The sequence below is a fragment of the Mesoplodon mirus genome (genome assembly GCF_964341445.2).
Source record: "Mesoplodon mirus genome assembly, chromosome: 2".
NCBI classification, from domain to species: Eukaryota; Metazoa; Chordata; class Mammalia; order Artiodactyla; family Ziphiidae; genus Mesoplodon; species Mesoplodon mirus.
In genome coordinates, this window is record NC_138977.1 from 223,819,845 (window position 1) to 223,846,049 (window position 26,205).

General features: G+C 40.9%; 1 protein-coding gene across 1 annotated transcript; it reads left to right on the plus strand.

Moving 5' to 3' along the window:
* ABRAXAS2 (abraxas 2, BRISC complex subunit) lies at positions 1-25,717 on the plus strand. The gene is made up of 9 exons (XM_082611600.1): positions 1-114; positions 5,096-5,186; positions 7,976-8,012; positions 10,609-10,675; positions 16,920-17,110; positions 17,969-18,088; positions 19,007-19,091; positions 20,693-20,807; positions 23,556-25,717. The coding sequence occupies exons 1-9, from the start codon at positions 16-18 to the stop codon at positions 24,023-24,025; spliced, it is 1,275 nt and encodes a 424-aa protein (XP_082467726.1). The 5' UTR covers positions 1-15; the 3' UTR covers positions 24,026-25,717.
* Positions 25,718-26,205: the final 488 nt, after the last annotated feature.

Genomic DNA, 26,205 nt, shown 5'->3' on the forward strand with positions numbered 1-26,205 from the left:
TGCCCTCCGCGGGGCATGATGGGGGAGTTAGAGATTTCCATCATGGCGGCTTCCATTTCGGGCTACACCTTCAGCGCTGTGTGTTTCCACAGTGCCAACAGCAACGCCGACCACGTAGGTGCTGGGCCCCCCGCCGCGGCTGCTGGGGCCTCCAGCCTCGGTCTCTGGCCGACGCCTGCGGCCAAGCTGGGATCACTTGCGGCTCGCCCCCCGGGCTGGCCCGATTAACTGATGACCCAGGAGGCTCCCGCCGCCAGCGAACTCCTGCTGCCCGGGGCTCCTTCGACCCCGAGATGGGCCCCCTTGCTCGGTGCCTTCCGCCGCCTGGCCGTCCCGGGACGGCAGTCTCCCGTTTGGCAGAGCTTTCCCGGCCGGCCACCGACAGTGTCAGGAGTCGCTTAGTGGAAACCGAGCGCCTGCCCCTCCCTGAGAGTCAGGCTTCTAGACTTGCGAGGGGAGTCTGGGGTCGGGAAGGAGCCGAGAGACCCGGCTTTAGTCTAGGAGCGCAGACACCCAGCCGCGCCCGCTGGTGTGACAGGTTGTTGTGGGCTGCGACGAGGGAAACCGTGGCTGTCACTATTCGTACTTGTTAGATATGATCGTGTGTTTTCTTCTCCTCGATGGAAAATGGAGATGTAACCAGGAGTGTTAGGTGTAGGGTCTCTTTGCCTTGAAGTTGCATGTTCATTTCCTTGGCGAAGGTTCTAAGACCACGGAACTAGTCGCAGTGAAATAGGGAAGTGACAGGCCTACGTATGAATGATCGGAAATGCATTTTTAATGTCACTGGCCTCTGGATGGAAATTCTTTATAAAACTAGATAATTTTTATCTTTAAGTACTTGCCCACCAAATTGAGGGATTGTTTTAAGTGATTTTAGTTGTGAATAATTGAAGTTCATTAAATAAACGTAGTGGGGGGGCTGTTGTGGTTGTGTGGTCATCACAAAGCAAAATGATACACTGCAGAAGAAGGAACTGGACTTGGTTTCACGTCTGCACTCCTTGCTTCCATTAATAAAAACTGATTTCATGGAGAGGTGGTTCCATTAGTAAGTTGAATGGCATTAAATTATTGTGCCGTTCCTCGCTTCAGTTTGATAGTAGAGATTAAGGATAGGAGTATACACAACACGGGTTTTTCCAGAGGCAGCTCCTGTCTCTGGACACTAACGCCTTTGATATTGCAGACAGATATTTAATAATGTAATGCAGTTCCATGTAAAGGTAGTTTGTGGTACTTCTAGTGTCCTGTGGAAGTATTAAATATGGTTTACAATAATGCTTCTTAACCTCTCTAGATCTTGGAGTGCCTAGTAATAGCACAGTTTATGTATAAGGCAAAATTACTGTAAGAATAAGCAACCTGTTGAAAAATGGTTAGCTTTTTACAAACTGCAATGAGACGGCCGTGTTACTTAGATTGTTATTAATTTATTTCAAGAGATATCTCTTTAATATCTGTGCCATGCCAGGCATGGCACTAGACTTCACAGAAATTTTCACCAGTGACAATAGTTTGCAACTTGTGTCTTATACGAGGATACCTGCTTATATTAACCTTGCCACAATTATATAAGTGGAATACTTTAAAGTAATTTCAATTTCATATATTTTAAAGTTGAAGAACCAAGAATTTGTTTTTGTAGTATATTCTTGTTTTGCTCTGGCAAGAAATTAGTTTAAAACCACTCATTTCAGTAGAGTTGGAATTAACAGGCTTTTTCTGTAAAGGGCCAGACAGTAAATATTTTAGGCTTCATGAGCCATGTGGTCTCTGTAGCAACTACTCAGCTCTGCTGGTGTAGGGAGAAAGGAGCCATAGACAATAAGTAAATTAGGATGACTGTTTCCAATAAAACTTTACTTATGGACACTGAGATCTGAATTTCGTATGATTTTCACATGTCATGAAATATTCCTATTTTCTATTTTTTTTTCTACAATTTAAAAGTGTAGAGGGCTTCCCTGGTGGCGCGGTGGTTGAGAGTCCGCCTGCCGATGCAGGGGACACGGGTTCGTGCCCCGATCCCGGAAGATCCCACATGCCGCGGAGCGGCTGGGCCCGCGAGCCATGGCCGCGGAGCCTGTGTGTCCGGAGCCTGTGCTCCGCAACGGGAGAGGCCACAGCAGTGAGAGGCCCGCGTACAGCAAAAAAAAAAAAAAAAAAAAAGTGTAGAAACTTATTCTAGTTTGTAAGCCATACAGTAACAGGCGTTAGGCTGGGTTTCACCCACACAGTATAATTTGCCTACTGTTATAAGGTAACAGTGGCTCAGATAATCCAGACCAGTAGATAAATAAGCATTCATGTTATACTCGGCTTTAGAATGTCTTGATGTCACTATTGACTTTTTCAAACTGAGGCCTGTGGTAGGATTGCCAGATAAAGTATAGGGCACCCAGTTAAATTTGAATTTCAGATAAATAGTAAATAATTTTTTAGTATAAGTATATCACATTTATTACATAAAAATTATCCATTGTTTATCTGAAATTCAAGCTTAACTGCATGTCCTGCATTTTTATTTGCTAGGACTCTGTAGATATGTTCTTAAAGTCTAAAGTTCTGTAGGAATTTTAAATTGTATTTTCCACTTTGATTAAAGAAAAAAGTTTTTAACTTGTTACAAAGACAAAGCTTGTTTTTTGTAATAAGAACTCATAACTGAAAGGCTTTCATAGGATAAAACAAGCTTCTTTAGTCTATGTTTTTCCAGATTAGTAGTCATGGACTCTAGCTCTGAGAGAGGTTTTTTTTTGAAAGAGGGGTGTGTATATTACTAAAGTTTGAGAGATGCCCTGTACATGATGATTTGGGGTTTTAGGACACTCCACTCACCTAATCCAATACAAAAGCTATGCTGAAAAACAACTGTCTCTCCCTCCTCACCCCCACAGATTCCAACTGGGATTTTTTTTTAATATTTATTTATTTATTTTTGGCTGCATTGGGTCTTAGTTGCAGCACTTGGGACTTTTTGTTGCGGCACGCAGGCGTCTTTCTAGTTGTGGCATGCGGGTTTTCTCTCTCTAGTTGTGGCACATGGTCTCCAGACCTTGTGGGCTCTGTAGTTGCAGTGTGGGCTCTCTAGTTGTGGTGCACGGGCTCAGTAGTTGCAGCACGTGGGCTTTGTTGCCCCGCGGCATGCAGGATCTTAGTTCCCCAACCAGGGATCAAACCCGCGTCCCCTGCTTTGGAAGGTGTATTCTCAACCACTGGACCACGAGGGAAGTCCCCTGGGAATGTTTTTAAACTAGGAAGCTTCTTTAATTGATTAGAAGGGTCAACCTAGAAAGGAAAGGACATTGTTTCATCAAATGTATTCAAGCAGCATTTACTGAGCACCTCCTGTGTGCTGGGCACTGTACGAGATGCTGAGATACATAGTGAACAAGCACAGAGTCCCTGCTCTCGTGGAGCTTATATTTTAGTAGGAGCAGGCATTTGTTAATACATATAAATATGAGATATAGCAGATAGTGAGGAGACTAAGAAGAAAAAGGATGCAGGGTAAACGGAACAGTGTCTGGCAGACTCTGATTCTGTTCCACTAGTCAGGGAAGGCCTCTCTGATGAGGCGCTATTTGAGTGAAGAGTGGAATGGAGGGAAGGAGTAAGCCATGTGGATGTTTGGGGAGCGGGAGTCTGGGACGGCCTATTAGTTCACCACCGACAGGGAAGTTATTTTGACATTTAGAGTGTATGTTCTCCATACACTCTAAATGCTGTGCTTGTGCTGAACCCTACAGCAAGTGCTCAAAAACAGTAGGTTATATGCGGAGTGATCCAGAATTGATGATGGTGGTATATGTTCTCCAAAGGTGTAAATAAATTTACCTCAGGGCTTCCCTGCTGGCGCAGTGGTTGAGAGTCCGCCTGCCGATGCAGGGGACGCGGGTTCGTGCCCCGGTCCGGGAAGATCCCACATGCCGCAGAGCGGCTGGGCCCGTGAGCCATGGCTGCTGAGCCTGCGCATCCGGAGCCTGTGCTCCGCAACGGGAGAGGCCACGGCAGTGACAGGCCCGCGTACCGCCAAAAAAAAAAAAAAAAAGAATCTAGCTGCCAATACAGGGGACACGGGTTCGTGCCCCGGTCCGGGAAGATCCCACATGCCGCGGAGCGGCTGGGCCCGTGAGCCGTGGCCGCTGAGCCTGCGCGTCCGGAGCCTGTTCTCCGCGACAAGAGAGGCCGCAACAGTGAGAGGCCCGCATACCACCAAAAAAAAAAAAAAAAAATTTACCTCAGCATTTATTAAAGAAAAACTTTCACGTCATGTTAAACTTATTTGCTGGAATGCTCATTTCCCATGCCAGCCCATACAGGAGTGGTTAGGTTGTGCGTTGTGTCAACTTCTTTATACTTTTATCATTAGCAATGTTTTTTGTGTGTGTTTTTTTTTAATTTATTTTTGGCTGCATTGGGTCTTCGTTGCGGCACGTGGGCTTTCTCTGGTTGCGGTGAGCGGGGGCTACTCTTCATTGAGGTGTGCGGGCTTCTTTCTCATTGCGGTGGCTTCTCTTGTCGTGGAGCACGGGCTCTAGGTGCGCAGGCTTCAGTAGTTGTGGCGCACGGGCTTAGTTGCTCCGCAGCATGTGGGATCCTCCCGGACCAGGGCTCGAACCCGTGTCCCCTGCATGGGCAGGCGGATTCTTAACCACTGCGCTACCAGGGAAGCCCCCATTAGCAATGTTTTTAAAACAATGGAATAAATTACATGCTGTTCCAAGAAAACAACCTTGGAATATTTCTGCTTCCTGAGCTTTTTTAACATTGGTTGTTACACTTAGTAGGATTTAGGTGATGAATTCACTCTCCTTATTTTCACTTCAAAAATAACAGGGTTTTAAGGGAAGGGGTTATAATAATATTTCATCTTGTCAGGAAGTCCTTTTTTCGAACAATCCAGTTAATAGCCAAATCTCAAATTGCTTTAGTCTTACTTGTTGGTTTGTGGATTAGTAGTTTACATGGCAGACTTATTTGGATTATTGTTAAAGTTATTATAAAAAATAACAATGTCCTCGATTCCTCTTAATTCCAGTAAAAATCACTTTGATTTTTAGCTGCAGCTATTTTCTTCTGTTGCTTTCAGGAAGGATTTTTGCTGGGAGAGGTAAGACAAGAGGAAACCTTTAGCATCAGCGACTCCCAAATCAGCAGCACAGAACTTCTGCAAGTCATTGGTGAGTGAGTTTATCACGGACCTTAGAAATACTCTTCTTGTATATATGCTGCTTGTTTTGTTCTTTGGCCCTGAACTGATTTTAACCTAATGGTAGATTAAAAGAGTACATAGAAAAGCACTAAAGTCACAATGCCAATTATTTGCACTAGTAAATGATGTGAAATGTTTTTATAAGTCAGTGTAAACTCACAGCATGTAGCTGTAAGTTCAGGTATTCTGTGAAGCCATCCCTGACCCACTGACTGGTCTGACCTATGAATGGCTGTGTGGAATTACACGTGATGGTCTCTTCACAACCACAGTGAACCTCAAGTTTGCACCTGGGGCTGTGCCCCTTGTCAGCATCACCTCACACTATAATGAAAGCACGTGTCGTGCTGGTCCTTCCTGGAGGGATCCGGCCAAGATGTTTACACTTGTTTACAGGAGATATTTGTTAAACCTACACAGCCTTCTGAGGAGTAAGCCAAACAGTCGATTTGGGGGCGACTGCTGGGGCAAATGAAGGAGTATTTGTAGGTTCACCCGCCCTCTTTGGATCAGTCTCCTTTTGATAAAGAAGGATCGTAGTCCTTTCAGCTGCACCTCGAGCACTTCACGGAAAAGCGTATCCTGATACTCAAAACAGAGCAGGGGTCGTTTTATTCATTTATGCAGCCAACAATTATTGAAGAACGTCCGTGCGTGTGAGAGGCATTGTGCTGGGCAATGAGAGGAATGTCCAGTGCATCCCTGCCTTCCAGGGCTGTGGGGAGGATGAGACGAGCGTACAGAAATACCAGAGAGTGCAGGACGAGTGCTGTCGGGAAGGAACACAGAAAATCTCATGACTTGGGGGAAAAAAAACCCCACTGCTAATGGGTTAAATCAGTAAAGACACCATACGGGAGGTAAACGTAGGGTACAGTCAGGGGACCCCAGTGCAGGGAGTGCATGAAACTGCATGTGTGCATGAATCCACACATAGACACCTTTCCTTGACTCTACACAATAAGGAGGACTTTATATGGAATATCACATTTTGAACACTTGTTTTGAATACACGTTCATTTTTAAAGCTGTGCTCACTCACTTGAAGCGGAGTCGTCGGCTCTTAGTGCTGGGAGCGGTCAGGGGACAGCAACAGGGAGCTCCCTTATTAATAAGGTGATGCAGCAGCAGTTACTGGACAGAACGGAAGGGGGAAGGAGAGGAGCTGTTCAGCTCACCCACCAGCAGGAGAAGCAGAGACAGGAAGCTAAGCAAGCACAGCAGCACGTCCCAGTGGGGATTTTTACAGAAATGCGGGCAGAGACGCCATGCGTACGTGAAGAGGGGTCCACCGCATGGATGAGCTCTGGAGGCTCCAGAGACTCTAGAATCCCAGGCAAGGCTCCCCTGCCTCCCACTGCTTCCAGAAGTCTGTCTATCAGCTATCGTGCCTGCCACCTTCATGCCCATCTGCACCTTATTGTGTTTGAGAGCATCCCCTTGTTTTCTCCCCAGAGTGCTTAGTTAGGTATTGCAAAATCTTGTAAGAGAAAGCCTTAACTTCCTTTAGAAAATGTCACATGATACCTAGAGCATATCTTCAACGTGCTTCTAATCCACGTTGCAAATCATGAAAGAAGTCTGCTGGGGTGGATTGGTGACAGGAATGTATATTCAGAGTTCAGAATTTACTCCAGGGATTTTCTTGAACAAAATAGTCTTTCCTTTAAGGTAGAAGAGTTTTTTTTTTTTTCCCCCTGAACTCTAGTTGACATTTTTACTACAGACATTCCATATTCTAATTACTTTACTAACAGTATCTCTGAAGTAACTTCTGGTGGTATACCATGTCATTTTTGGTGATAAAAGAAGGAAATATTTCTAGATGCGGTTTTCTTATTTGCATCACTATGTCGACAGTTATACTAGGCAGATGAGCTTTTCATTCCTGTGGAAGTACTGGCATCTCTGTCTGTGTTTTGGCAGCACTCACATCAGTACAGAAGCTAATGGGCATAGCCTGGTGTCCTTCAAGGTTATGGTTTCATTTTAAGTGAGTTAAAATTGCAGACTGGAACTCTGTGGCTGTGGCTTTATAAGCAGCAGTTGATGATTCCCTGTCTAGGAGAATGTTGTTAATAGAATTGAGTAGTTAATTAGTCCCATGGTCTTATAAAGCAACCCAGACCCTAAGCCCCCTGATGAGCTTGAAGAAATTGTTCACTATGATTAATCCCAGCAATCCTTTAAGAAGCCGTTTGGATCTGCCTTATAAATGACTGTTTCCCTTGGTACTGAAAATCTTTGAAAGGGTTAATATACTTTCAGAGTTTCCACCCTTCCCCTTCAAAACACCTGGCCCAGTTGTCCTGAGTTGTTAGCAGGTTACTGATAGTAGGGTGGTAAGGCCTTCCTTTCCCCAAGCTGTCCTCACAGCTCTTACCCACCTTGATCAAATGCTTCCAGGCATTGATTCCTTTTTCCTCTTAGGCTTTGTTTAAATAGGTAAGATTGAATGAGGGCACACAATAGCTGCCTGTTCCTGAATAAAAGCTTTCAGATGTGTGCTCATCACACCTGGACAAATGGACCCAGAACTTTCATTCGCCAGTTTACTTTGTCCTGAGAATGTGTGCCTGGGTTTCAGTGTTAAAAAGACGTACTGCCTTCACTAGTGTACACACTGTTTGGGAGAGGAAAACTGTCTTTTTATTGTCTGAGATTGTGGTTAAAAATTTTTTTTAAATCCTGAACTGTTTTATAGTTGTCTGTACCTTACATGATTAACTGAGATGTATTTCCTCCTTCTAATTACAGAAATCCACAACCATCAGCCTTGTTCAAAACTTTTTAGGTAAGCCACATCCTTCTTTGTAGCTTTTTGTCCTTATTCAAAGATATAATTGATTGAAAACTAGTGAATTTAGACCTGTATGTGATTATGGCTGTACAGTTATAACTGAGGGCATCCAAATTCACTTATTTTTTTGAGTGCCAGATGTGTGTGTGGCACTGTGTTAAGTTAGGAAGAGGGGAAGGGAGTATAAATCTTGGCCTCAGTGGTTTAGAATGGAAGCCTTTATGTCAGCCCCTTTAGCAAGGGCTCTTCATCCATAGAGAAGGAAGTTAACCAAGGATCGCATATAGATAAAATAATTGCTGTTTTTAAGAGGGATAAAAAGTGTTCAGTGTTCAACTTTAAAATGTAAGGAAAGGGAACATAAAACTTACTTTTTTGTGTTTAATATACACCAGTTGAATATTATTACCAACTAAAGGACAGAAAGAGAAAAAAACAGGAGGAGAGATGTTCGGAGGGAGAAAGCAAAGGACAGAGAGACTGATGGAGGCCAAGGTGAGGGAGAAAGGGGCCAGCATCTCCCGCACACCGGACTTCTGTTCCCCAAACCGCAGGCCAGGCCTCTGTCTGCTTTCTCAGCCCCAAACCCTTCCGCCTGATGGCAGGTATGATGAGCTCCACTCTGTGTTTCTTAAAACTCCCTGAGGCCCTATTTGTCTCCTTTCCCAAGAGCCAGGCCAATACTTTCCATGCATCGCTGCTCATACTAGTCCGATTCAGCGTTCTTGGTCAGCACTTCCTTCTTAACACCTGCCCACCCCTTGTGCCTGGCTGTTCCTGCTGTGTGTTCCCTGCAGCTTTCACCCTGACCCCGCTCCCATTCTCAGCTGACCCAAACACCCAGCCCCTTGCACCCAAGAACCCATGGGGACTTACACCATGTTCACCACCCACCTTACCCCCACCCCTCCCGCGCACACTTGCCCATTATTTCAGAGGATTGTTACCTGTGAACTAAGCCTCAAAGTAGCTGAGAACCTCATCTCTTAGATTTACACATAACTGAAAGAGGAGCAGGAAGCAAGACAAGGAAGCAGCAGTTCATTTGAAAAGAATCTCAGAGCAAATAAAATGATTCAGGCCCTGGTCCACACACAGCCTCTGTCTGGGTCAGAATGGGTCCTGTTTGGCCCTGACCATCTAAAGCTTTGCTAGGTGTGCCCTGCCCTGCCCTTCTGAGGATTTCCTTAAACCACTGTCAGCAAAGTACTACCAGAATGTAGACGCATAGACTCATAATTTAAATCATAGACTCATAATTCTTAGAACTGAAAGAAATCTTAGAAATCATCTGTCTACTTCAAAATCTTTATTTTGCAAAAAGGAAATGGAGCCCAGGTAGGTTAAACTGACTTGCCCGAGGTCATACAGTGAGAAGCAGAACGGAGCTGGAGCTGGTATCTCCTGACTCCCAGTTCAGTGTTTTTACTATAACTTGAACTCCTTCCTGCATTATAGGCCTGGGCTTATGGTGGTAGGAGGAGCGGGGGAGGGTGGCATTCCTAAAACCATGACCAGGGGTAGAAAAGCCCACACATCATTATGCCTGGACTGCTCGTCGTGGAATTCAGGTCAGATTGGTCTCGTTTAAGGGTGAGTGCATTCAGTTTGGAGCTGGCCAGACCTCTCTTCAAATCCCAACTCTTCCATCTACCAGTTCTGTGATTTGGGGCACGTCATTTAACCTCAGTATCTTTGTCTAGAAAAATGGGAATAAAACATGTTGACTGGGACTTCCCTAGTGGCTGAGTGGTTAACAATCCGCTTGCCAATGCAGGGGACACGGGTTCGATCCCTGGTCCTTGAAGATCCCACATGCCGCGGAGCAACTAAGCCCATGTTCCACAACCACTGAGCCTGTGCTCTAGAGCCCGCGAGCCACAACTACTGAGCCCGCGTGCCACAACTACTGAAGCCCGCGCGCCTAAAGCCCCTGCTCCGCAACAAGAGAAGCCACTGCAACGAGAAGCCCACACACCACAATGAAGAGTAGCCCCCGTTCGCCACAACTAGAGAAAGCCCACGCACAGCAACGAAGACCCAACACAGCCACAAATAAATAAATAAATAAATTATTTTAAAAAAACAACATGTTGACTTGTTGGGCTGAACTAGTACTTATCTCCCAGCATTGAGGCAAGGATGAAATGAATTAACACAAGGAAGCATGCAGCTGAGTGTCTTATTAAGGATTCAGCAAATACTCGTTTCCTTTCTTCATTTCTCAGAAAATGAGCTGCTGTGTTCTTTTTTTTCCCATAGGTAATTGATACTTAGAAACAAGGAAGAGATGTCACAGCCATTTGAAACCACACTTTTTGTAATTACTTGCTATCAGCTCCTCCCACTTACGGAAGTCATGCCCTTTGAATGTAGCAGTCTCTTGAGTAGTCTTTGATGCAAAAGATACCTCATATCAGTAAACCATTTAGATTGTTTTCTCTTTATATACCTATTGCAGACAAGCAATTGTATCTTTATTGCCAACTTTTAGGGTTAGATGACCCATAGACACATGTTACTAAGCATATTCCTGTCAAAATACTATGGGATTTTAATTAAATATTTTTTCTTTTAAAAAAAAAAACAGTTTTTATGACTATGCAAGCAAAGTTAATGAAGAGAGCTTGGACAGGATTCTTAAAGATCGGAGAAAGGTATGTTCTGTTTGTCACCCAGTCTGATTTGGAAATCAATCCTTATCACCCAAACTTAAAACCAGAAATGAATGTAAAATGAAACAATGAGATTTGATGTTAATAGATAATAATTCTGTTGAGTAGATTTTAAAGGTAAATTGCAAATGTGACACGATGTTTACAGTATATCAATAGAACAAAATTTGGCTATTTAGAGTGATTCCATTATGCAGAAGTCAGAAGAAGAAAAAGAACATGAACTATAATCTAGAAAGTTGACAATAGTTGAGTTGATTCTGGGTGGTTCTATCTTCCTATTATGTAATTTAAAAAATAATTTTGCCAACATTTAATACACATACATTAATTTTATAATGAGGGAAAATATTTTTTAAGAATACAAATTGCAGTCAAACATCTTTAGATATGTTACTCCTTCAAGTTCAATTAACAGTGAACATAGATGTTTTTCCAAAAGGTCGTGTGTTTATTATTTCTGTCAGCATATGCATATGATGTTCTGAATGTGTATGCATGGTAAGCAAGTCTGAACAGAATTGAAAATGAACCAAAGCTTTATTGCTGCAGCACTGTCTGATGGTCTCATTTATAATTTACTGTACCATGTATGGGGTTTACTTTTTTACCTTGGTATATTAATTCCAGAAAAATAGATTGGTCACTAAACCATCACTTGAGGGAAAAAAGTACCAATGAAAGTTTTCAACTTATCAAACAGAAAACAAAATGCCTTTGTTTAGAAGCGTGTATTATTTAAAAAAAAAAAAAAAAAAGCTTTAAAAAGATTACCTGTGCATAAAAATAATCAGTGTGGGATTCCTAAGGTGTCTGAAGAGGGCGTCAGAAATAACAGTGCAGGGCTTCCGTGGTGGCGCAGTGGTTAAGAGTCCTCCTGCCAAGGCAGGGGACATGGGTTCGGGCCCTGGTCCAGGAGGATCCCACATGCCACAGAGCAGCTAAGCCTGTGCGCCACAACTACTGAGCCTGCGCTCTGGGGCCCGCTATCCACAACTGCTGAGGCCCACGTGCCTGGAGCCCGTGCTCCGCAGCAAGAGAGGCCACAGCAGTGAGAGGCCCATGCACCGCAACAAGGAGTGCCCCCTGCTCGCCGCAACTAGAGAGAGCCCACGCCCAGCAACGAAGACCCAACACAGCCTAAAATAAAAAATAAATAAATTAAAAAAAGAAAAGAAATAACAGTGCAGTAAGAGTAGATCAACAGCCTTTCCAGTGTATGGACTCTCTCAGTACCACTGTCGGATGTACAGGCAGAAAGGAAAGCAGGTAAGATCACAGGAAAAATGGGAAGTGTGAGGGATAGGTCTGAAAAAAGGGCAGTGGTTTTGAGGGTGATAACAAACTCAGGAAGTGCTCGGTATTAGCAGAGGGTCTAGCACAGTCACCTGCCCAAGTGGGAAAGTGGGTTAGAGCAGCCACAGGCATCACGGTCCAGCTCCCCCATTTTCAGTGACTCGCCTGAAGCATACGTTCTGGGATCTCTTAGCAGTCCATATTCATCCCCCAGCCACCACCTTACTTCCTCATTCCATTTATTTGCATATTTTAGATAATGAAGCTTTATTATACTTTCTAAAACTAAAATTTATTCCTTGAAAATTCCTATCGAAGCGCAGTTGCCTCGAGCACTCACTTTATATTAAATTACCAGGAAATTTTTTAATAGATGAAAACAATTTAAACTGAAAAAAAATGAATAAAGAATATAAACAGGAAATTCACAAAAGGAAAAAAGAAATCCACAAATGTCCAAGAAGTAAATGGAAAGATGTTCATTCTCAATTAGGAAATGCAAATTGAAACACATAATGCTGGTTTTTTGTCCATCCAATTGGCAAAAGTATAAAAGGATTGCTAATATCCAGTGTTGGCAAGGTTGTGGGAAATGGGGAAAGCTGTAGTTGGTGGGAATGTAAGTTGATATAGACATTTAGGGGGAGAGTTTTGCAATAACAGAATTTTAAATACGAAGTTCCACCTCTAGGAATCTGGCCCAAGTAAACAAAGGCATCTAGGCACAAAGGTATGAAAAGCTGGCGTTATTGAACACTTTAACTCTGTGCCAGGCAGTATTCTAAGCACTTTCCAGGTACTGACACATTTAATCCTTGTAACAGCGCTGTGAGGCTGTTATCATCACCCCCATTTTATAGTTGAGACAACTAAAGATAAATAACTTGCTTAAGGTTGCGAGCAGGAAATGTTGGCGCCAAAGTTTAAACGCAGCAGTTTGGCCTTTTAATCCAGCATACGAAGATGTTTGTTGTATCTTTGCTTAATGGTGAGAATTTTGAAAGCAATCTAAGTGTCCACCAGGAGGAATGGTTAAGTAAATTATGTTGGTACCTCCATACTATGGGATATGAAGCAGCCATTAAAAAGAATGAAGGAGGTTCTCATGAATGACATAGAAAGATCTCGAAGTTAAATGAAATAATTTGAGCCTATTTTTTATAAAAACAAAAGTTTGAATGTTTATACGTACAGAAAAAGATCTGGAAGGAAGCAAACCAAACCTAAAAGTGGTTACTTTGAGAAAGGGAGCAGAGATGCTGCTGAGGAAGGGAGACTTTATGTGATAAGGCTTTTTAAATTGTATTTTACATTGAAAATAAATTGAAAAAAAGAAAGGAGCTCTACCATGTAGTTTTTTCAGTAGCAAATAGAGACACATTTCCAAATTAATTTGGGGATTTTAAAATTGGATTTGCTAATTTACTATGCTGTTTTGTATTTTGGTTGTGTATTAAAATATAATCATGTTGTATTTTTTTAAATATAAATAAATAAATAGATAGATAGATAGGATTTGCTGTTTTGAGACACAGAAGACCAATCATAGGTTGTTAACCGGAGTTAACTTCGCTTTTCCTGGGGCCAAGATTCTGAAAAATGCTGATCTTCAGTTTTGATTTTGTAGAACTTTGTGCTAAAACTAATGTTTATATTTTCTTTTGCAATTAAAGACAGGAATTTGTTGCTTCAATTTACTTGGAAATTATGTTGTATTTTCCATGGAATTTGTTAAAGGCAGGGACCGTATGTTATGTTCATTGTATTTCCTATGGCACCTTATATATAATATAAACTCTTTAAGGATTTTTTTCAAAAATCCAAATTTCTAGCCCCAAAACAAAGATGATACATAATGTTTAGACTGAAAATCTTTAGAGTTGACTCTAGTTCGATTTTTTTTCCCTCCAGAAATGGTACAAAGTTATATCTTCACCTCAAAAGGGTCACAGTAGTACTTACAAAGGTACATTTAAAAGTTAGGCTTAAAAATACATATGTACTTTAAACAGGATCTGACATACAAAAAATATGTTTAATTAATATCAACTCTTCAAGAAAGTGCTGATGGAACTGTTTCAAAAAACTGACTCTTTGCTAGGCAGGCTTCAACCTAATGTTTAATTGAAAAACCCTGGGAGTTCCCTGGTGCTCCAGTGGTTGGGACTCTGTGCTCTCACTGCCGAGGGCCCTGAAGGCCCGGCCGGGTTCAATCCCTGGTTGGGGAACTAAAATCCCACAAGTTGTGCAGGGAAGCCAAATAAAAAAAGAAAGAAAGAAAGAAAAATCCTAAGAATCGGACGCAAGTTCAGTAAGTTGAACTCATATAAAATAAGTACATAATAATTTTTAAAGTTCCCTGATGGGTCCTAAAATTACCCATTAGAAAACACAAGCTAATAAAGATTTTTGTCACAATAGCAATTAATGTATAAAATACGTAGAAATATGTTTACTAAAAAAAGTGTGCCTCTAAATATAGAAACTCCACAACATTGCTAAAACATTAAAAAAAAAAAAAAAAAAAGGTTGGGTTTAAGATAGAGGCTAACGTTTTTGGTACGAAAAATCCCCCAATAGGTGCAGCAAGGTTGCGTTGGTGTGCTCAATTACTGCTCTGGCAGAATCCATATTGTGTTTGCAAAGTTTCGACCAGCCTCAGGTTTTGGGCTCAGACCAAAAAAGCAAGTGAGAGGAGGATTTCTGCCTTCTTGAAAGCACCTGCTCCGAAATAGATAATGATAAACATAACTGTCGTCTTAATATCATCATAAGGCCAAAAAGAACAGAACTTAAAGATGACAAATGTGCCCAGTATTGGAGATAATTGCTTTGGATCCAGAAGATGTGAGTGAATGTCTAGCACAGAGAGTAGAGAGGAGAGTCTTTGTGAAATATTGTCTGAAACTTTAGCAGAGATAAGGTTTTAGTGAAAGATATTCATAATTTTTTATCATGGCCCAAACATAGTGTTCTCTTCCACATCAGTGACCTTGTTTCTCAATAGCGTTGCAACCAGCTTGTTAGCTCTAAATGGTAGAACTGTAGATGTCACCAATGTGAATTATTTTGGCATGTCATCTTTCATTGATCAGGATGAAGTGGGTTATCTTTTTAGCAAATATCAAATGAATAAGTTGATATCCAAGATAAATTTATAAGACTTCCCGCTTCTCTGAAAATACAAATGGAATAAAACAATTACAGTTAGTATAAGTGAAAAGCATTAGTACCCATCCAGTAGCCACTTGCAAGATTCTTTAGTCAGCGAGTATTTCATAAGAAGAATCCCTGTGCTGAGCACTGCTTAGGCCTCTGCAGGAATGCAGGGGTGTGTGAGATGCACCGAAGTCCTGCAGAGGAGCTAATCCTACATTAAATACAGAGTGCCGAGACTCCGAGTGAAATGTGCCATGTTCTTTGGCGTTAGTAGCTCTAGCCAGTTGATAATTTTTGTTACCCACTTTTTTTTTTTTAAAGAAAACTACTTTTCACTCTTTTATGAGCAACATTGTGTGAATAATGTGGAATTTTAAAGTTAGTGTAGTGCAGTGGAAAAAGACAGGCAAAGAGGTTCCAGATCTTGGCTGTCACTCGTTAGCTCTGTGACTTTGGACAAAATATCTCTTTTATAAGATATGCACTGTCAGAAGTGTTTGGGTTTTCTTTATATTTAAAGAATATCAAATTAATTGCTTTAATATAATTGGAATTATGCTTTATTTTCAGTAGTACTCCTTAAGGGCAGGAACTGTTTCTTTGCTGCCTGTAGTTCCTTGCATGTGATACGAACTCAGCGCAGAAAACTTTACTCACCTCCCAGGGTTGTTGTGATACTTAGTGAAAATATTTGTAACATAGCTAGCTGAAGGTCTGGAACAGGGGCTCAGTAAAGGTTGGTTGACTTCCTTCGTTTGTGAAAGTGCCAAAACATAATCTAAATTTACTGTTAGTTTTAAAATGACGCTAACAATTTTAAATTACTTTGATTTCTCAAAACAGGATTTTCACTCAAAGAGTTTGTTTTTTAAAAAGAAGCTTATGAAGATTATTCTTCTTATAAAGATTTAACTTAATTGTCTCTACAACAGAGATTTTCAAACTGTAGTATGCATAAGAAAAAACTTAAGAACTTATCTTAAATTCAGGTTCCTGGCTCTACCCTTAGAGCTTGTGATACTTCAGGTTTGGGTGGGGCCCAGGAGGGAGCTGCCAGATGTCTCTTAGGCCATCTGTCTCCCAGATGTCCAGCAGATCACATTATGAAAAATATTCTTCCAAAGAGCCTATAAGTTTAATTCACTTACCAATTTAAGTTACAGTGTAGTCAGAACTGACAAAGCTAAACTTTTTAAATTGTTGTATTGAGGTATAATTGACATATAATAAACTGTGTATATTTAGAGCATATACTTTGATAAGTTTTGATATATGTATACATGCATGAAACCATTAGCAAAATAAGATAATGAATATACCTATCTCTGCAAAAGTCTCCTCATGCCCTTTTCTGATCCCTCCTTCTCACCCCTCCCAGATCACCCCCTGATCTGCTTTATGTCACTATAGATTACTTTTTATTTTCTAGAATTTTATATGAAATGGAATCCTATAGCATATGCTATTATTATTATTATTTTGGGTCTGGCTTCTTTCACTCAGCATAATTATTTTGGAATTCGTCTGTGTTGTATTTGTGGGTACTTTGTTCCTTTTTCTTACTGAGTAAGATTCCAGTGTGTGGATACACCACAGTTTATTTATCCATTGACCTGTTGATGGACAATTAGGTTGTTTTCAGTTTTGAGCTATTGCACATAAATCTGCAGTGAACATTTGTGTACAAGCGTTTGTGTGGATGCATTCAGAATTAAATTTGTAAGATTTCATGCAACTTTTAATACTTTTTTTCTTCTGTTTTTGTTGGCAGAAAGTTATTGGGTGGTACAGATTCCGGCGAAACACACAGCAGCAGATGTCGTACAGAGAGCAGGTTATTCATAAGCAGCTCACCCGCATCCTTGGGGTGCCTGACCTCGTCTTCCTTCTCTTCAGCTTCATCTCCACCGCCAACAATTCCACTCATGCTTTAGAATACGTTCTCTTTAGACCAAATCGAAGGTAAATAAAGCGTTCCCACCAGCCTCGCATAAATAGGAAAGATGTTGATACAAGTAATTGAGATTTATGGCTTTGAAAATATGCATTTTATAGCATCTTTAAAGAAAAGTGTTTATAACTCTCCTTTAGCTAGTTTTCTGTGTGGTTAGAGAAGGTATTTTCCTGTCAATTAGTTATATAAATTAAAATTGTTTTTGAATCAAGACACATTAGCAAGACATTAATTATGCATTGATTCTTATAGGAATGAACAGCTAGAAATCATCATTTGCTTCTCCATAATCCGTTATGTAGAAATACAGTTTTATTGCATTGTAAGTCTGATTGTAATTTTAAAACATAGATTTCAAAGACAAAATTGTAAAATTGATCCACCTACTGGTTAATGAGGGTTCTGCATTGTGAACTTGCTAAAGCAAAAAAAAAAAAAAACATATGATCATGGTGTCTGTCTGTAAACAACAGAAAGCGTTCCCTCCAGAATTTCACTTGTAGTAGAATAAATTAGATCAATATCAGTGAAAATAATTATTGTTAAGTAGCCATTTGCAAGATTTCATTAATTAATCAGTAGGTTCTTGAGCACTTAAAACCTCCTCAGCACTCTGTCAGTTGCTGCAGAGATGCAAAAGATGTATAAGACGTCACCTCTGCCCTTGAGGAGTTTACAATTGAGTTTCTACTTTAAGGGAAGGGAAAAAATTGCTAATTCACATAACCCTAGGTTGTCTGTGGAAGTAGGTTCTCTGTGAGACCTTCAGTTAGTTCCCAGTGCAGAGACTCAGGCTCCTATTGGCAGGACCCATTCTTCAAGTAGAGCAGTGCTTTCAACATGATCTCTCTCAATCTTCCCTGCAGGTATAATCAAAGGCTATCCCTTGCTATTCCCAATCTAGGCAACACTAGCCAGCAAGAGTATAAAGTGTCTTCAGTGCCAAATACTTCTCAGAGTTATGCCAAAGTTATTAAAGAACATGGGTAAGTCGAAAGGTAAAATGAATGTTTTTTCCTTTCTCTTGTTAACAATATGTTTATGGGGACTTCCCTGGTGGTCCAGTGGTAAAGAATCCGCCTTCCAATGCAGGGAACGCGGGTTCGATCCCTGGTTGGGGAACTAAGATTCCACATGCCGCAGGGCAACTAAGCCCGCGCACCACAACTGCTGAGCTCGCACGCCTCAACTGGAGAGCCCGCGTGCCGCAAACTACAGAGCCCACGCGCTCTGGAACCCACGCGCCACAACTAGAGAGAAGCCCACGCACCGCAACTAGAGAGAAGCCCGCGCACCGCAACAAGGAGCCCGCACGTTACAATGAAGAGTCCACAATGAAAGATCCCAGTGCCACAACGAAGATCCCTGGTGCCGCAACAAAGACCCGATGCAGCCAAATAAATAAATAAATATTTTAAAAAAAAAGCAATATGTTTATGGAGAAGTGTGACATCGTTTGATATGATTAATGTTGAAAAATCCAGTAAGGTAATTCTCTAGACCACCACTACTGTATATCAAAATCTTATGCTTATTGAAAAGATAGTTTACTTTTATCAATATTTATTTGTTTAATCATTTACCACGTGTTTTTTTTGCAACTGATACAGAAGTTTGGATAGAGTATGTGTATTTCTGAGGTTCTGAAAGCTAACTGTGGTCACTGAAAAATATATAGAGTGATCTAGGAGAAAATAACACTATTATTTTTCAGTTGTCTGGGTAACATGGATTCTCTTTTCTTTCTCTTCTGTAATTCTAGGGGTGTGGGCATTACTGCTTAAACGTTGTCACTGAACTTGTAGCATTTCAGTTATAGATAAAGGTAGAAATGATAGGAAAGTGCCTTCTAGTTCACGGCAGTTCTGATCACTTGGTGAATCTTTTTTCTGTTTGTCTTCTAGTACTGACTTTTTTGACAAGGATGGAGTAATGAAAGACATCAGGGCGATTTATCAGGTTTATAATGCACTTCAGGAGAAAGTGCAGGTAACTGGTTTATGTACTCTATTCATCTTATTTATATTGCCCAAATCTTTTAATTCTACTTTAATTTTTAATAATCTCCCAACTGACAAATGAATTGTGGTCCAAAAATCAGAATGTGCTCTCCCAAAGTGATATAAGATGTATGGAGTAGTTGCTCATGTCAGTCTACGAAAGCTGGTCTCACTCATTATGTGCCTTCCGTGGAAACTCTGAAGTACAGAATTACTATCACTCTTTGAAATACTCATGACCTCTTTAATGACAGCTTTTTTTTCCTGGGGAAATGTATTCCGAATTTAAAGAAGTATTGCTAAGCACACAGCTGTCCCATCCCTTGTGCTGTAAGTTGAGACCCACCCGAAGGCACCCGTAACTCAGGACCGCTCTGCTTCTTAATTCTAGTTCAATCACTCTGCCCGCAACTGCCTCCACTGAGTGGGAAGATGCAGTGGAGCCCGTTCATTCCTAGGCAATCATGCAGCAAATATTTATGGAAACATCTCCTACAAGCCAGATCCTGAGCTAGGTGCTAAGAATACTTTCCCACGTTCTTTTCATCATCCCCAAAGTGTTCTTAGGAGTCATTTGTTCTAAAACCCTAAGAACAAAAGAGCCTTTGAGGACAAGGAGAGTGGTGGGGCTGAAGAAGCTGTCCCGGGCCTGGAGAAAGCCTAGCTTTGAGGAGGAAGGCCCCGAGGCATAGAGAGAGGAATGAAGGCAGCTGCTGGAAAAGAGGAAAGCAGACTGAGCTCAGCCTGGGGCAAAGAGGAACGCGTGCGACGGGCAGTTTCCAGTGTCAGTTCTCCAAATTCGGGTCACGGTTACCCATAGCAGCATAGGGAACTTAATACAGCCTCACTCACTGGTGACCGGCCCACTTTCAGGCAGTTTCTGGTATTTCTGCTATGGAAGGAACGTGTGGTGAAAAACAGCTTTTTGTCCTGAATTCATGACCATGCTCTTTTCAGACTATCAGCCATGTCTAATGGACTTCAAAGTGGCTGTTATACATTTCATTGACTATTGATTAAGGCCTGCCCTGCAAGCACCGGTATCACATCCAGTGCCTTGATAGGAGTGGTTACATTACGTTGATATGGTCTCAAACAGTTACCTTTTATTAAATCTTGACTTTGAAACTTATTTTCTTTTTCAACTTTCCCTAATTATAAATAGTTTCTGTTAAATAAATCTATGTGTCATCTGATGTTTGATTGTTGATTATAAATAAGAGTTGGAAGTATCTCATTCCTGTCTTTTGTTCATCCTTGTCTGCCAGACTGGTATCAGAAATTCCCTTTTCATATCAATAAAGATGAGTAAGCAAGGGAAAAGATGAGCTCTTTCCCTTCTTACCCTTCTTTTTCAAGAATGTGTAAGCTAAATAGCATTATCATCTTAACATAATTAAGAAAGCAGTTCAGTGAATAACAACAGTATTGGTCTCTGGGACCTTCATGATTTTGTTCTACCGTAGGTGTCTGCTTTTTAACTCGATAAAGTGTCTGGACTCTTCCCAGGGTTATAATCGATGCTGTTTTTATGAAATGCCTCATGCTTGGATTTGAAACTAATTGTCCTTGTTGTCATTTTTCCCTCAGGCAGTGTGTGCAGACGTAGAAAAAAGTGAGCGAATTGTTGAATCTTGTCAGGCAGAAGTGAACAAATTAAGAAGACAAATCACTCAGAGGAAGAATGAAAAGGAACAAGAAAGAAGTGAGCTTCCTATTAATTTTACCATTCAGAATCAGGGAAGTGTCTGGTTCTAAACATCAAATTACGTAATAAATTACATGCATTCTTCTACACTCATCAAGCTCCAAGTTAGGCTGCTTGGAAGAGGGCATTCACTTGTCTTTAGACTTTCCCAGAAGGGAAGTACTGTTTTTCATGGTGTCCCTCTCAAGTCTCTGAAACTGGAAGAAAAAGGAGATCAAAGGTAGAAAGGCTGAAGCGAGTTAGAATAAATCCTGAGAAGTGATACGGTTTATGTACAGTGAACGTGATGTTTCTTACTAAGTTAACCCTGACATGCCTTGCACATAGGGGCTGTGTCCTGTGTTCATTGGAACCTCATAAAAGAGCTACCTAAAATTCTCTTAACTTTACATTTGATTCATGGGTAGGGTCTCAACAAAGACTTTAAATGTCTGGTTTTTGATAGCAGTGGATGACTGGATACCATTAAGCTAAGGAACCAGCTGGTTAAATGAGAATTAGGCCCAAGAATCTATTATATTAATTCCAGCATGCTAACAAACATATTTGCTAGAATGCCACCAGATTTTTTTTTAATTTATTTTTTTGTTGAAGTATAGTTGATTTATAATGTAGTGTTTGTTTCAGGTATACAGCAAAATGATTCAGTTATACATATATATATATATATATGTATGTATATATTCTTTTGCAGATTCTTTTCCATTATAGGTTTTATTACAAGACATTGAACATAGTTCACTGTGCTATACAGTAGGACCTTGTTGCTATCTATCTTGTATATAGTAACGTGTATCTGTTAATCCTAAACTCCTAATTTATCCCCCCACCCACCCTTTTCCCCTTTGGTAACCACAGTTTGCCTTCTATGACTGTGAGTCTATTTCTGTTTTGTAAATAAGTTCATTTGTATCATTTTTTTAGATTCCACATATAAGTGATAACATGATATTTGTCTTTCTTTGTCTGACTTACTTCACTTAGCATGATAATCTCTAGACCAATCCATGTTGCTGCAAATGGCATTATTTCATTCTTTTCTATGAATGCCACCAGATTTAACATTTGTGAGTAAAATCTATTAAATGTATGGCAAATAATATCAAGTGTAAAAGAGATAAGGGTATAACTAGCCTTTTCTAATTTAATAAGAATATTTGTAAACAAATTAAAATATAATTTATATTTCCAGGTAAATGATGTCTGATTCATTTCTACTGTTACATTATTCTAGAAATAATCAGAAATGCAGACAGGGATTTCTGCACAAGAGCGTTAATCACAACTTTATAATTCCAAAATCTTGGAAACAACCTGTTTCAGTAATTGAATAAACAACAGTAGAATAGTTGAATACATTTTGGTATATCTATATAATGGAATATCGTACAGCCATTGAAGCGAATTTTTAATGACATAAGATAATACATAATCTTATATGAAAATGCTAGTATATAAAACAGTATAAACATATTATCTCTGCTCTATTTTTTTTTTTTTTTTTTTTTTGCAGTACTTGGGCCTCTCACTCTTGTGGCCTCTCCCGTTGCGGAGCACAGGCTCTGGACGTGCAGGCTCAGCGGCCATGGCTCACGGGCCCAGCCGCTCTGTGGCATGTGGGATCTTCCCGGACCGGGGCACGAACCCGTGTCCGCTGCATCGTCAGGCGGACTCTCAACCACTGCGCCACCAGGGAAGCCCTCTCAGCTCTATTTTAAATACATGTATACAGGGACTTCCCTGGCGGTCCAGTGGTTAAGACTTTCGCTTCCACTGCAGGGAGTGCGGGTTCGATCCCTGGTGAGGGAACTAAGATCCCACATGCTGTGGCAAACGAACAAATAAACAAACAGACATGTACACATAAACACACACACAAAGCTGGATAATAAAACTAGAATTCAGAAAAGTTGGGGTGCCTGGCACCTAAAGTTTCTGTCTTTTAACCCCAAATCTTGTGCTATTTTCACCAAAATTTTAACAGTGTTATCTGGGTGATAGAATTGTGGGTGATTTTTTGTTGTTCTTTTCTAAATTTTGTACAAATCATTTTTATAATATTTTTTAAATGTACTTAAAAACAATTTAAAGGCCATAGGCTCATAGATGTAGGGCTGTTTCTGTTTTACCACCATAAAAATGCAGTAAAATTATGGCCTATTACGTAGAAAACTGGGCACCTAACCCAGGGCTTTGAACTTCTAAGGAGAAAGAGATGTTTAAGAGTATTGTGACAAGTTGTTGTCAACAAGTATTTTTTTTGACGTGAGGCCTGTTAAGGAAATATTAACATTCAGATGGCTGCCGAGGACGGTGAGGACTGTTGATTTTATCCTCTGTCCCCACAGTCTCTGAGTACAGTAAGCAACAGGTGAGGGACACAGCATCAGACCTGGAGTTAAGAGGCCTGTGTTATGCGTATCAGGGCCCCACTCCTAGCTGTTCTCTTAGTGAAGTCCCTTAACCTTTCAGAGCTCCGGTTCTTTGCCTGTAAAATGGAAACAATAACGTTAGTGAAGACAGTAGTACTTCAGAGAGCGGTTTGGAGGCTTAAATGACTTTAATGTATAGAAGAATCTTTTGTAAATTGTGAAACACTATGCAAATGTAAAATAAGTCATAGTAATAATAAATGTCACTTCTTTGTTGCTCTTTGCCAGAACAATCAGGTTGAACATTTAACGTATTGAAATGCAAAGCTGTGAAAATACAGAGTGTTACAGTTTTCTTCGTCTTTTCATTCAGGATTGCAACAGGCAATGATAAGCAGACAGATGTCATCTGAAAGTTTGGACCCCACGTTCAGCCCTCGGATGCCCTATCCTGGGTTTGCAGCTGAAGGTCGAAGTGCACTTGGAGACGCAGAGGCCTCGGATCCTCCTCCCCCTTATTCTGATATTCACCCAAATAATCAAGAAAGTACTCTGAGCCATTCTCGCATGGAAACTGGCGTCTTTATGCCTCGACCTCAAGCCGTGGGCTCCTCCAATTATGCCTCCACCAGTGCTGGACTGAAATATCCTGGAAGTGGGGCAGACCCTCCTCCTCCTCAAGGAGCAGCCGGAGACAGTGCTGAGGAATCAGACGACAGTGATTATGAAAATTTGATTGACCCTACAGAGCCCTCTAATAGCGAATACTCACATTCGAGGGATTCTCGACCCATGACGCATCCCGACGGGGGCTCCAGGAACACTCAGACCTCCCCAATTTAACAAAACAAAAGAAACTCTCCACTTAGCAGTGTTAATTGCTCGTTGAGAGAGTTTTTTGAGGACTTCATCTGGGGAGAGAACTTGTTTCTCAGACCCCTGGACTCCCCAGGACAAGCGCTTTGGGGCACAGAACTTGTAGGAGCCTCACGTCCACGGGTCCTCGCCTGCGGACTCAGTGTGCAGGTTTCACGACAGAACCATTAAGATAATCAAATTGTCCTAATTCTGGTGCGATTCATGGATGTACTGGTAAATATAGGCAAAGAGAAACTTATCAACGTAGTTTCTGTTCTTTAAAATAAATTGGAAATTAGAGACTAAGCACAATTAGTCTATAAATGCTCTATAAATCAAAACCTTACCTCTTGCACTATCATGCCTTGAAATTTACTTTTTCAAAGGGAAACTAGTTTAGCAGCAGCCTTCAAAGATCCTTCTTTCTATGATGAGCCAAATTCATCTCTGCCAGAAAAGAAATTTTGATAATTCCAAGAAGCCTGATTGGAACAAATCAGATGTGTACCTTCTTTTGTCTGCATGACTTTGTGAGATCAAAAGAGAGGGCTTTGTTTCAACTTTTTTCTACTAGCCTGATATGTATTGTCACTTAAAATGGTTGCCTTTAAAAACAATGTAGAAATACTAATTACCAGTAAGTAATCATCCAAATAAGTATGACATGAAATAAATTACTTATTTTTCTTTTGGGGAATTACAGTGACTGCTGTGTTGCACTAGCCACATTTATGGTCTCTGTTCTAGAGTCTTAAATGAAGGACACACAGCAGTATAACAGAAAGGAGTTATGTTCCAGACCTGACTTTTATGATGAACGGATTCCAGACACAGTGGATTTAGCCAAGTTCATACGTAAGGAAGATAACTCGTTTAGATCTTCTCATAAATCCTAGTGTTAGTTTTATTTGTGGAAGAAAGACATTTAATGAACTGTTTGGGGATCTCGATTATTGAATAAAGATTCATTTTCAGTCTGAATAACCATACTTTTTTGAGTTGCCATTTGGAAGATAGCTGTGGAATGTGTAGAGACTTTCCGTTGGGATGCCCTTACATTTTTATTTAATTACTGCTTGTTTTCTAGTTTTAGGCCCAGAATGTGTGAAACCACTAAAGACATTCATGAGAATGATAGGCTCCTGGTTTGGAAATGACAAGACCCCCTCCCCCCATTTATGGCGGGGTCAGCCCATGAAGCTAATGCCATGGATTATAACTGCCTTTCCTTTGGACTAGTTAAAACCCGTCAGAATAAGGAAGTTGTTAAAGAGGCTTAAGCTCCAGGTTCTGAAAAAGCAGTTTCATTTTGTAGGAGAGAAGTTTACTCTAGTCTGACTGGAAATGAAATGCTAAAACTGCCATTCTTCAGATATCTACTGTATGGGGTCTGTATCTTCCTGCTCCCCAGTTTTGTTGGCCTTATATACCACTGCCATTTGATTTGAAATGTTGCAGACCACTTTATCTGCAAATGTGTTCCAGTGTTTATCGGCTACCTTCTAGCGGCTTCAGCACCAGTGTGAATTTAATTTTTTTTTTTTAAGTGCCATCACCATCTCTGTTCAGATTTTGACATTCAGGAAAAAATTTTTATTTTTATGCCATTCCGAAACCTACAATGTATATCTGACAAAGCAGTTAAATGTGACAATAAAAACTTATTTAATCGTGGTACTATTGTTTTAATGTCTGTCTCTATACCCGGCAAGGTCTTGCTTAGTTTACTCATTCTAGCTGTTCTTAGTCGACGTCATACAGTTTTTTAAAAGGCATGAAAACTCACCTCCATACAGATTTTTTTTTTTGCGGTATGCGGGCCTCTCACTGTTGTGGCCTCTCCCGTTGCGGAGCACAGGCTCCGGATGCGCAGACTCAGCGGCCATGGCTCACGGGCCCAGCCATTCCGCGGCATGTGGGATCCTCCCGGACCGGGCACGAACCCGCGTCCCCTGCATCGACAGGCAGACTCTCAACCACTGCACCACCAGGGAAGCCCAGAGATTTTTTTTTTTTATCAGACTGGTTTCAGGGGAAATCCAAGAATAAAATTTACTAAAAGGTTCCTATGGATTTCAAGAATGTGTTGAATATCAAGTTATCAAGAGGACTGAGTATCAGTTGAGTAGAAAATTGAACCTTAGTTCCCAAAAGGCACCTTTCAT

Coding starts and splice junctions, on each gene's coding strand:
- ABRAXAS2 (XM_082611600.1), top strand. CDS start 16: ATGATGGGGGAGTTAGAGATTTCCATCATGGCGGCTTCCATTTCGGGC. Junction 115..5,095: donor CCAACAGCAACGCCGACCAC/GTAGGTGCTGGG, acceptor TGTTGCTTTCAG/GAAGGATTTTTGCTGGGAGA. Junction 18,089..19,006: donor AAAGTTATTAAAGAACATGG/GTAAGTCGAAAG, acceptor TTTGTCTTCTAG/TACTGACTTTTTTGACAAGG.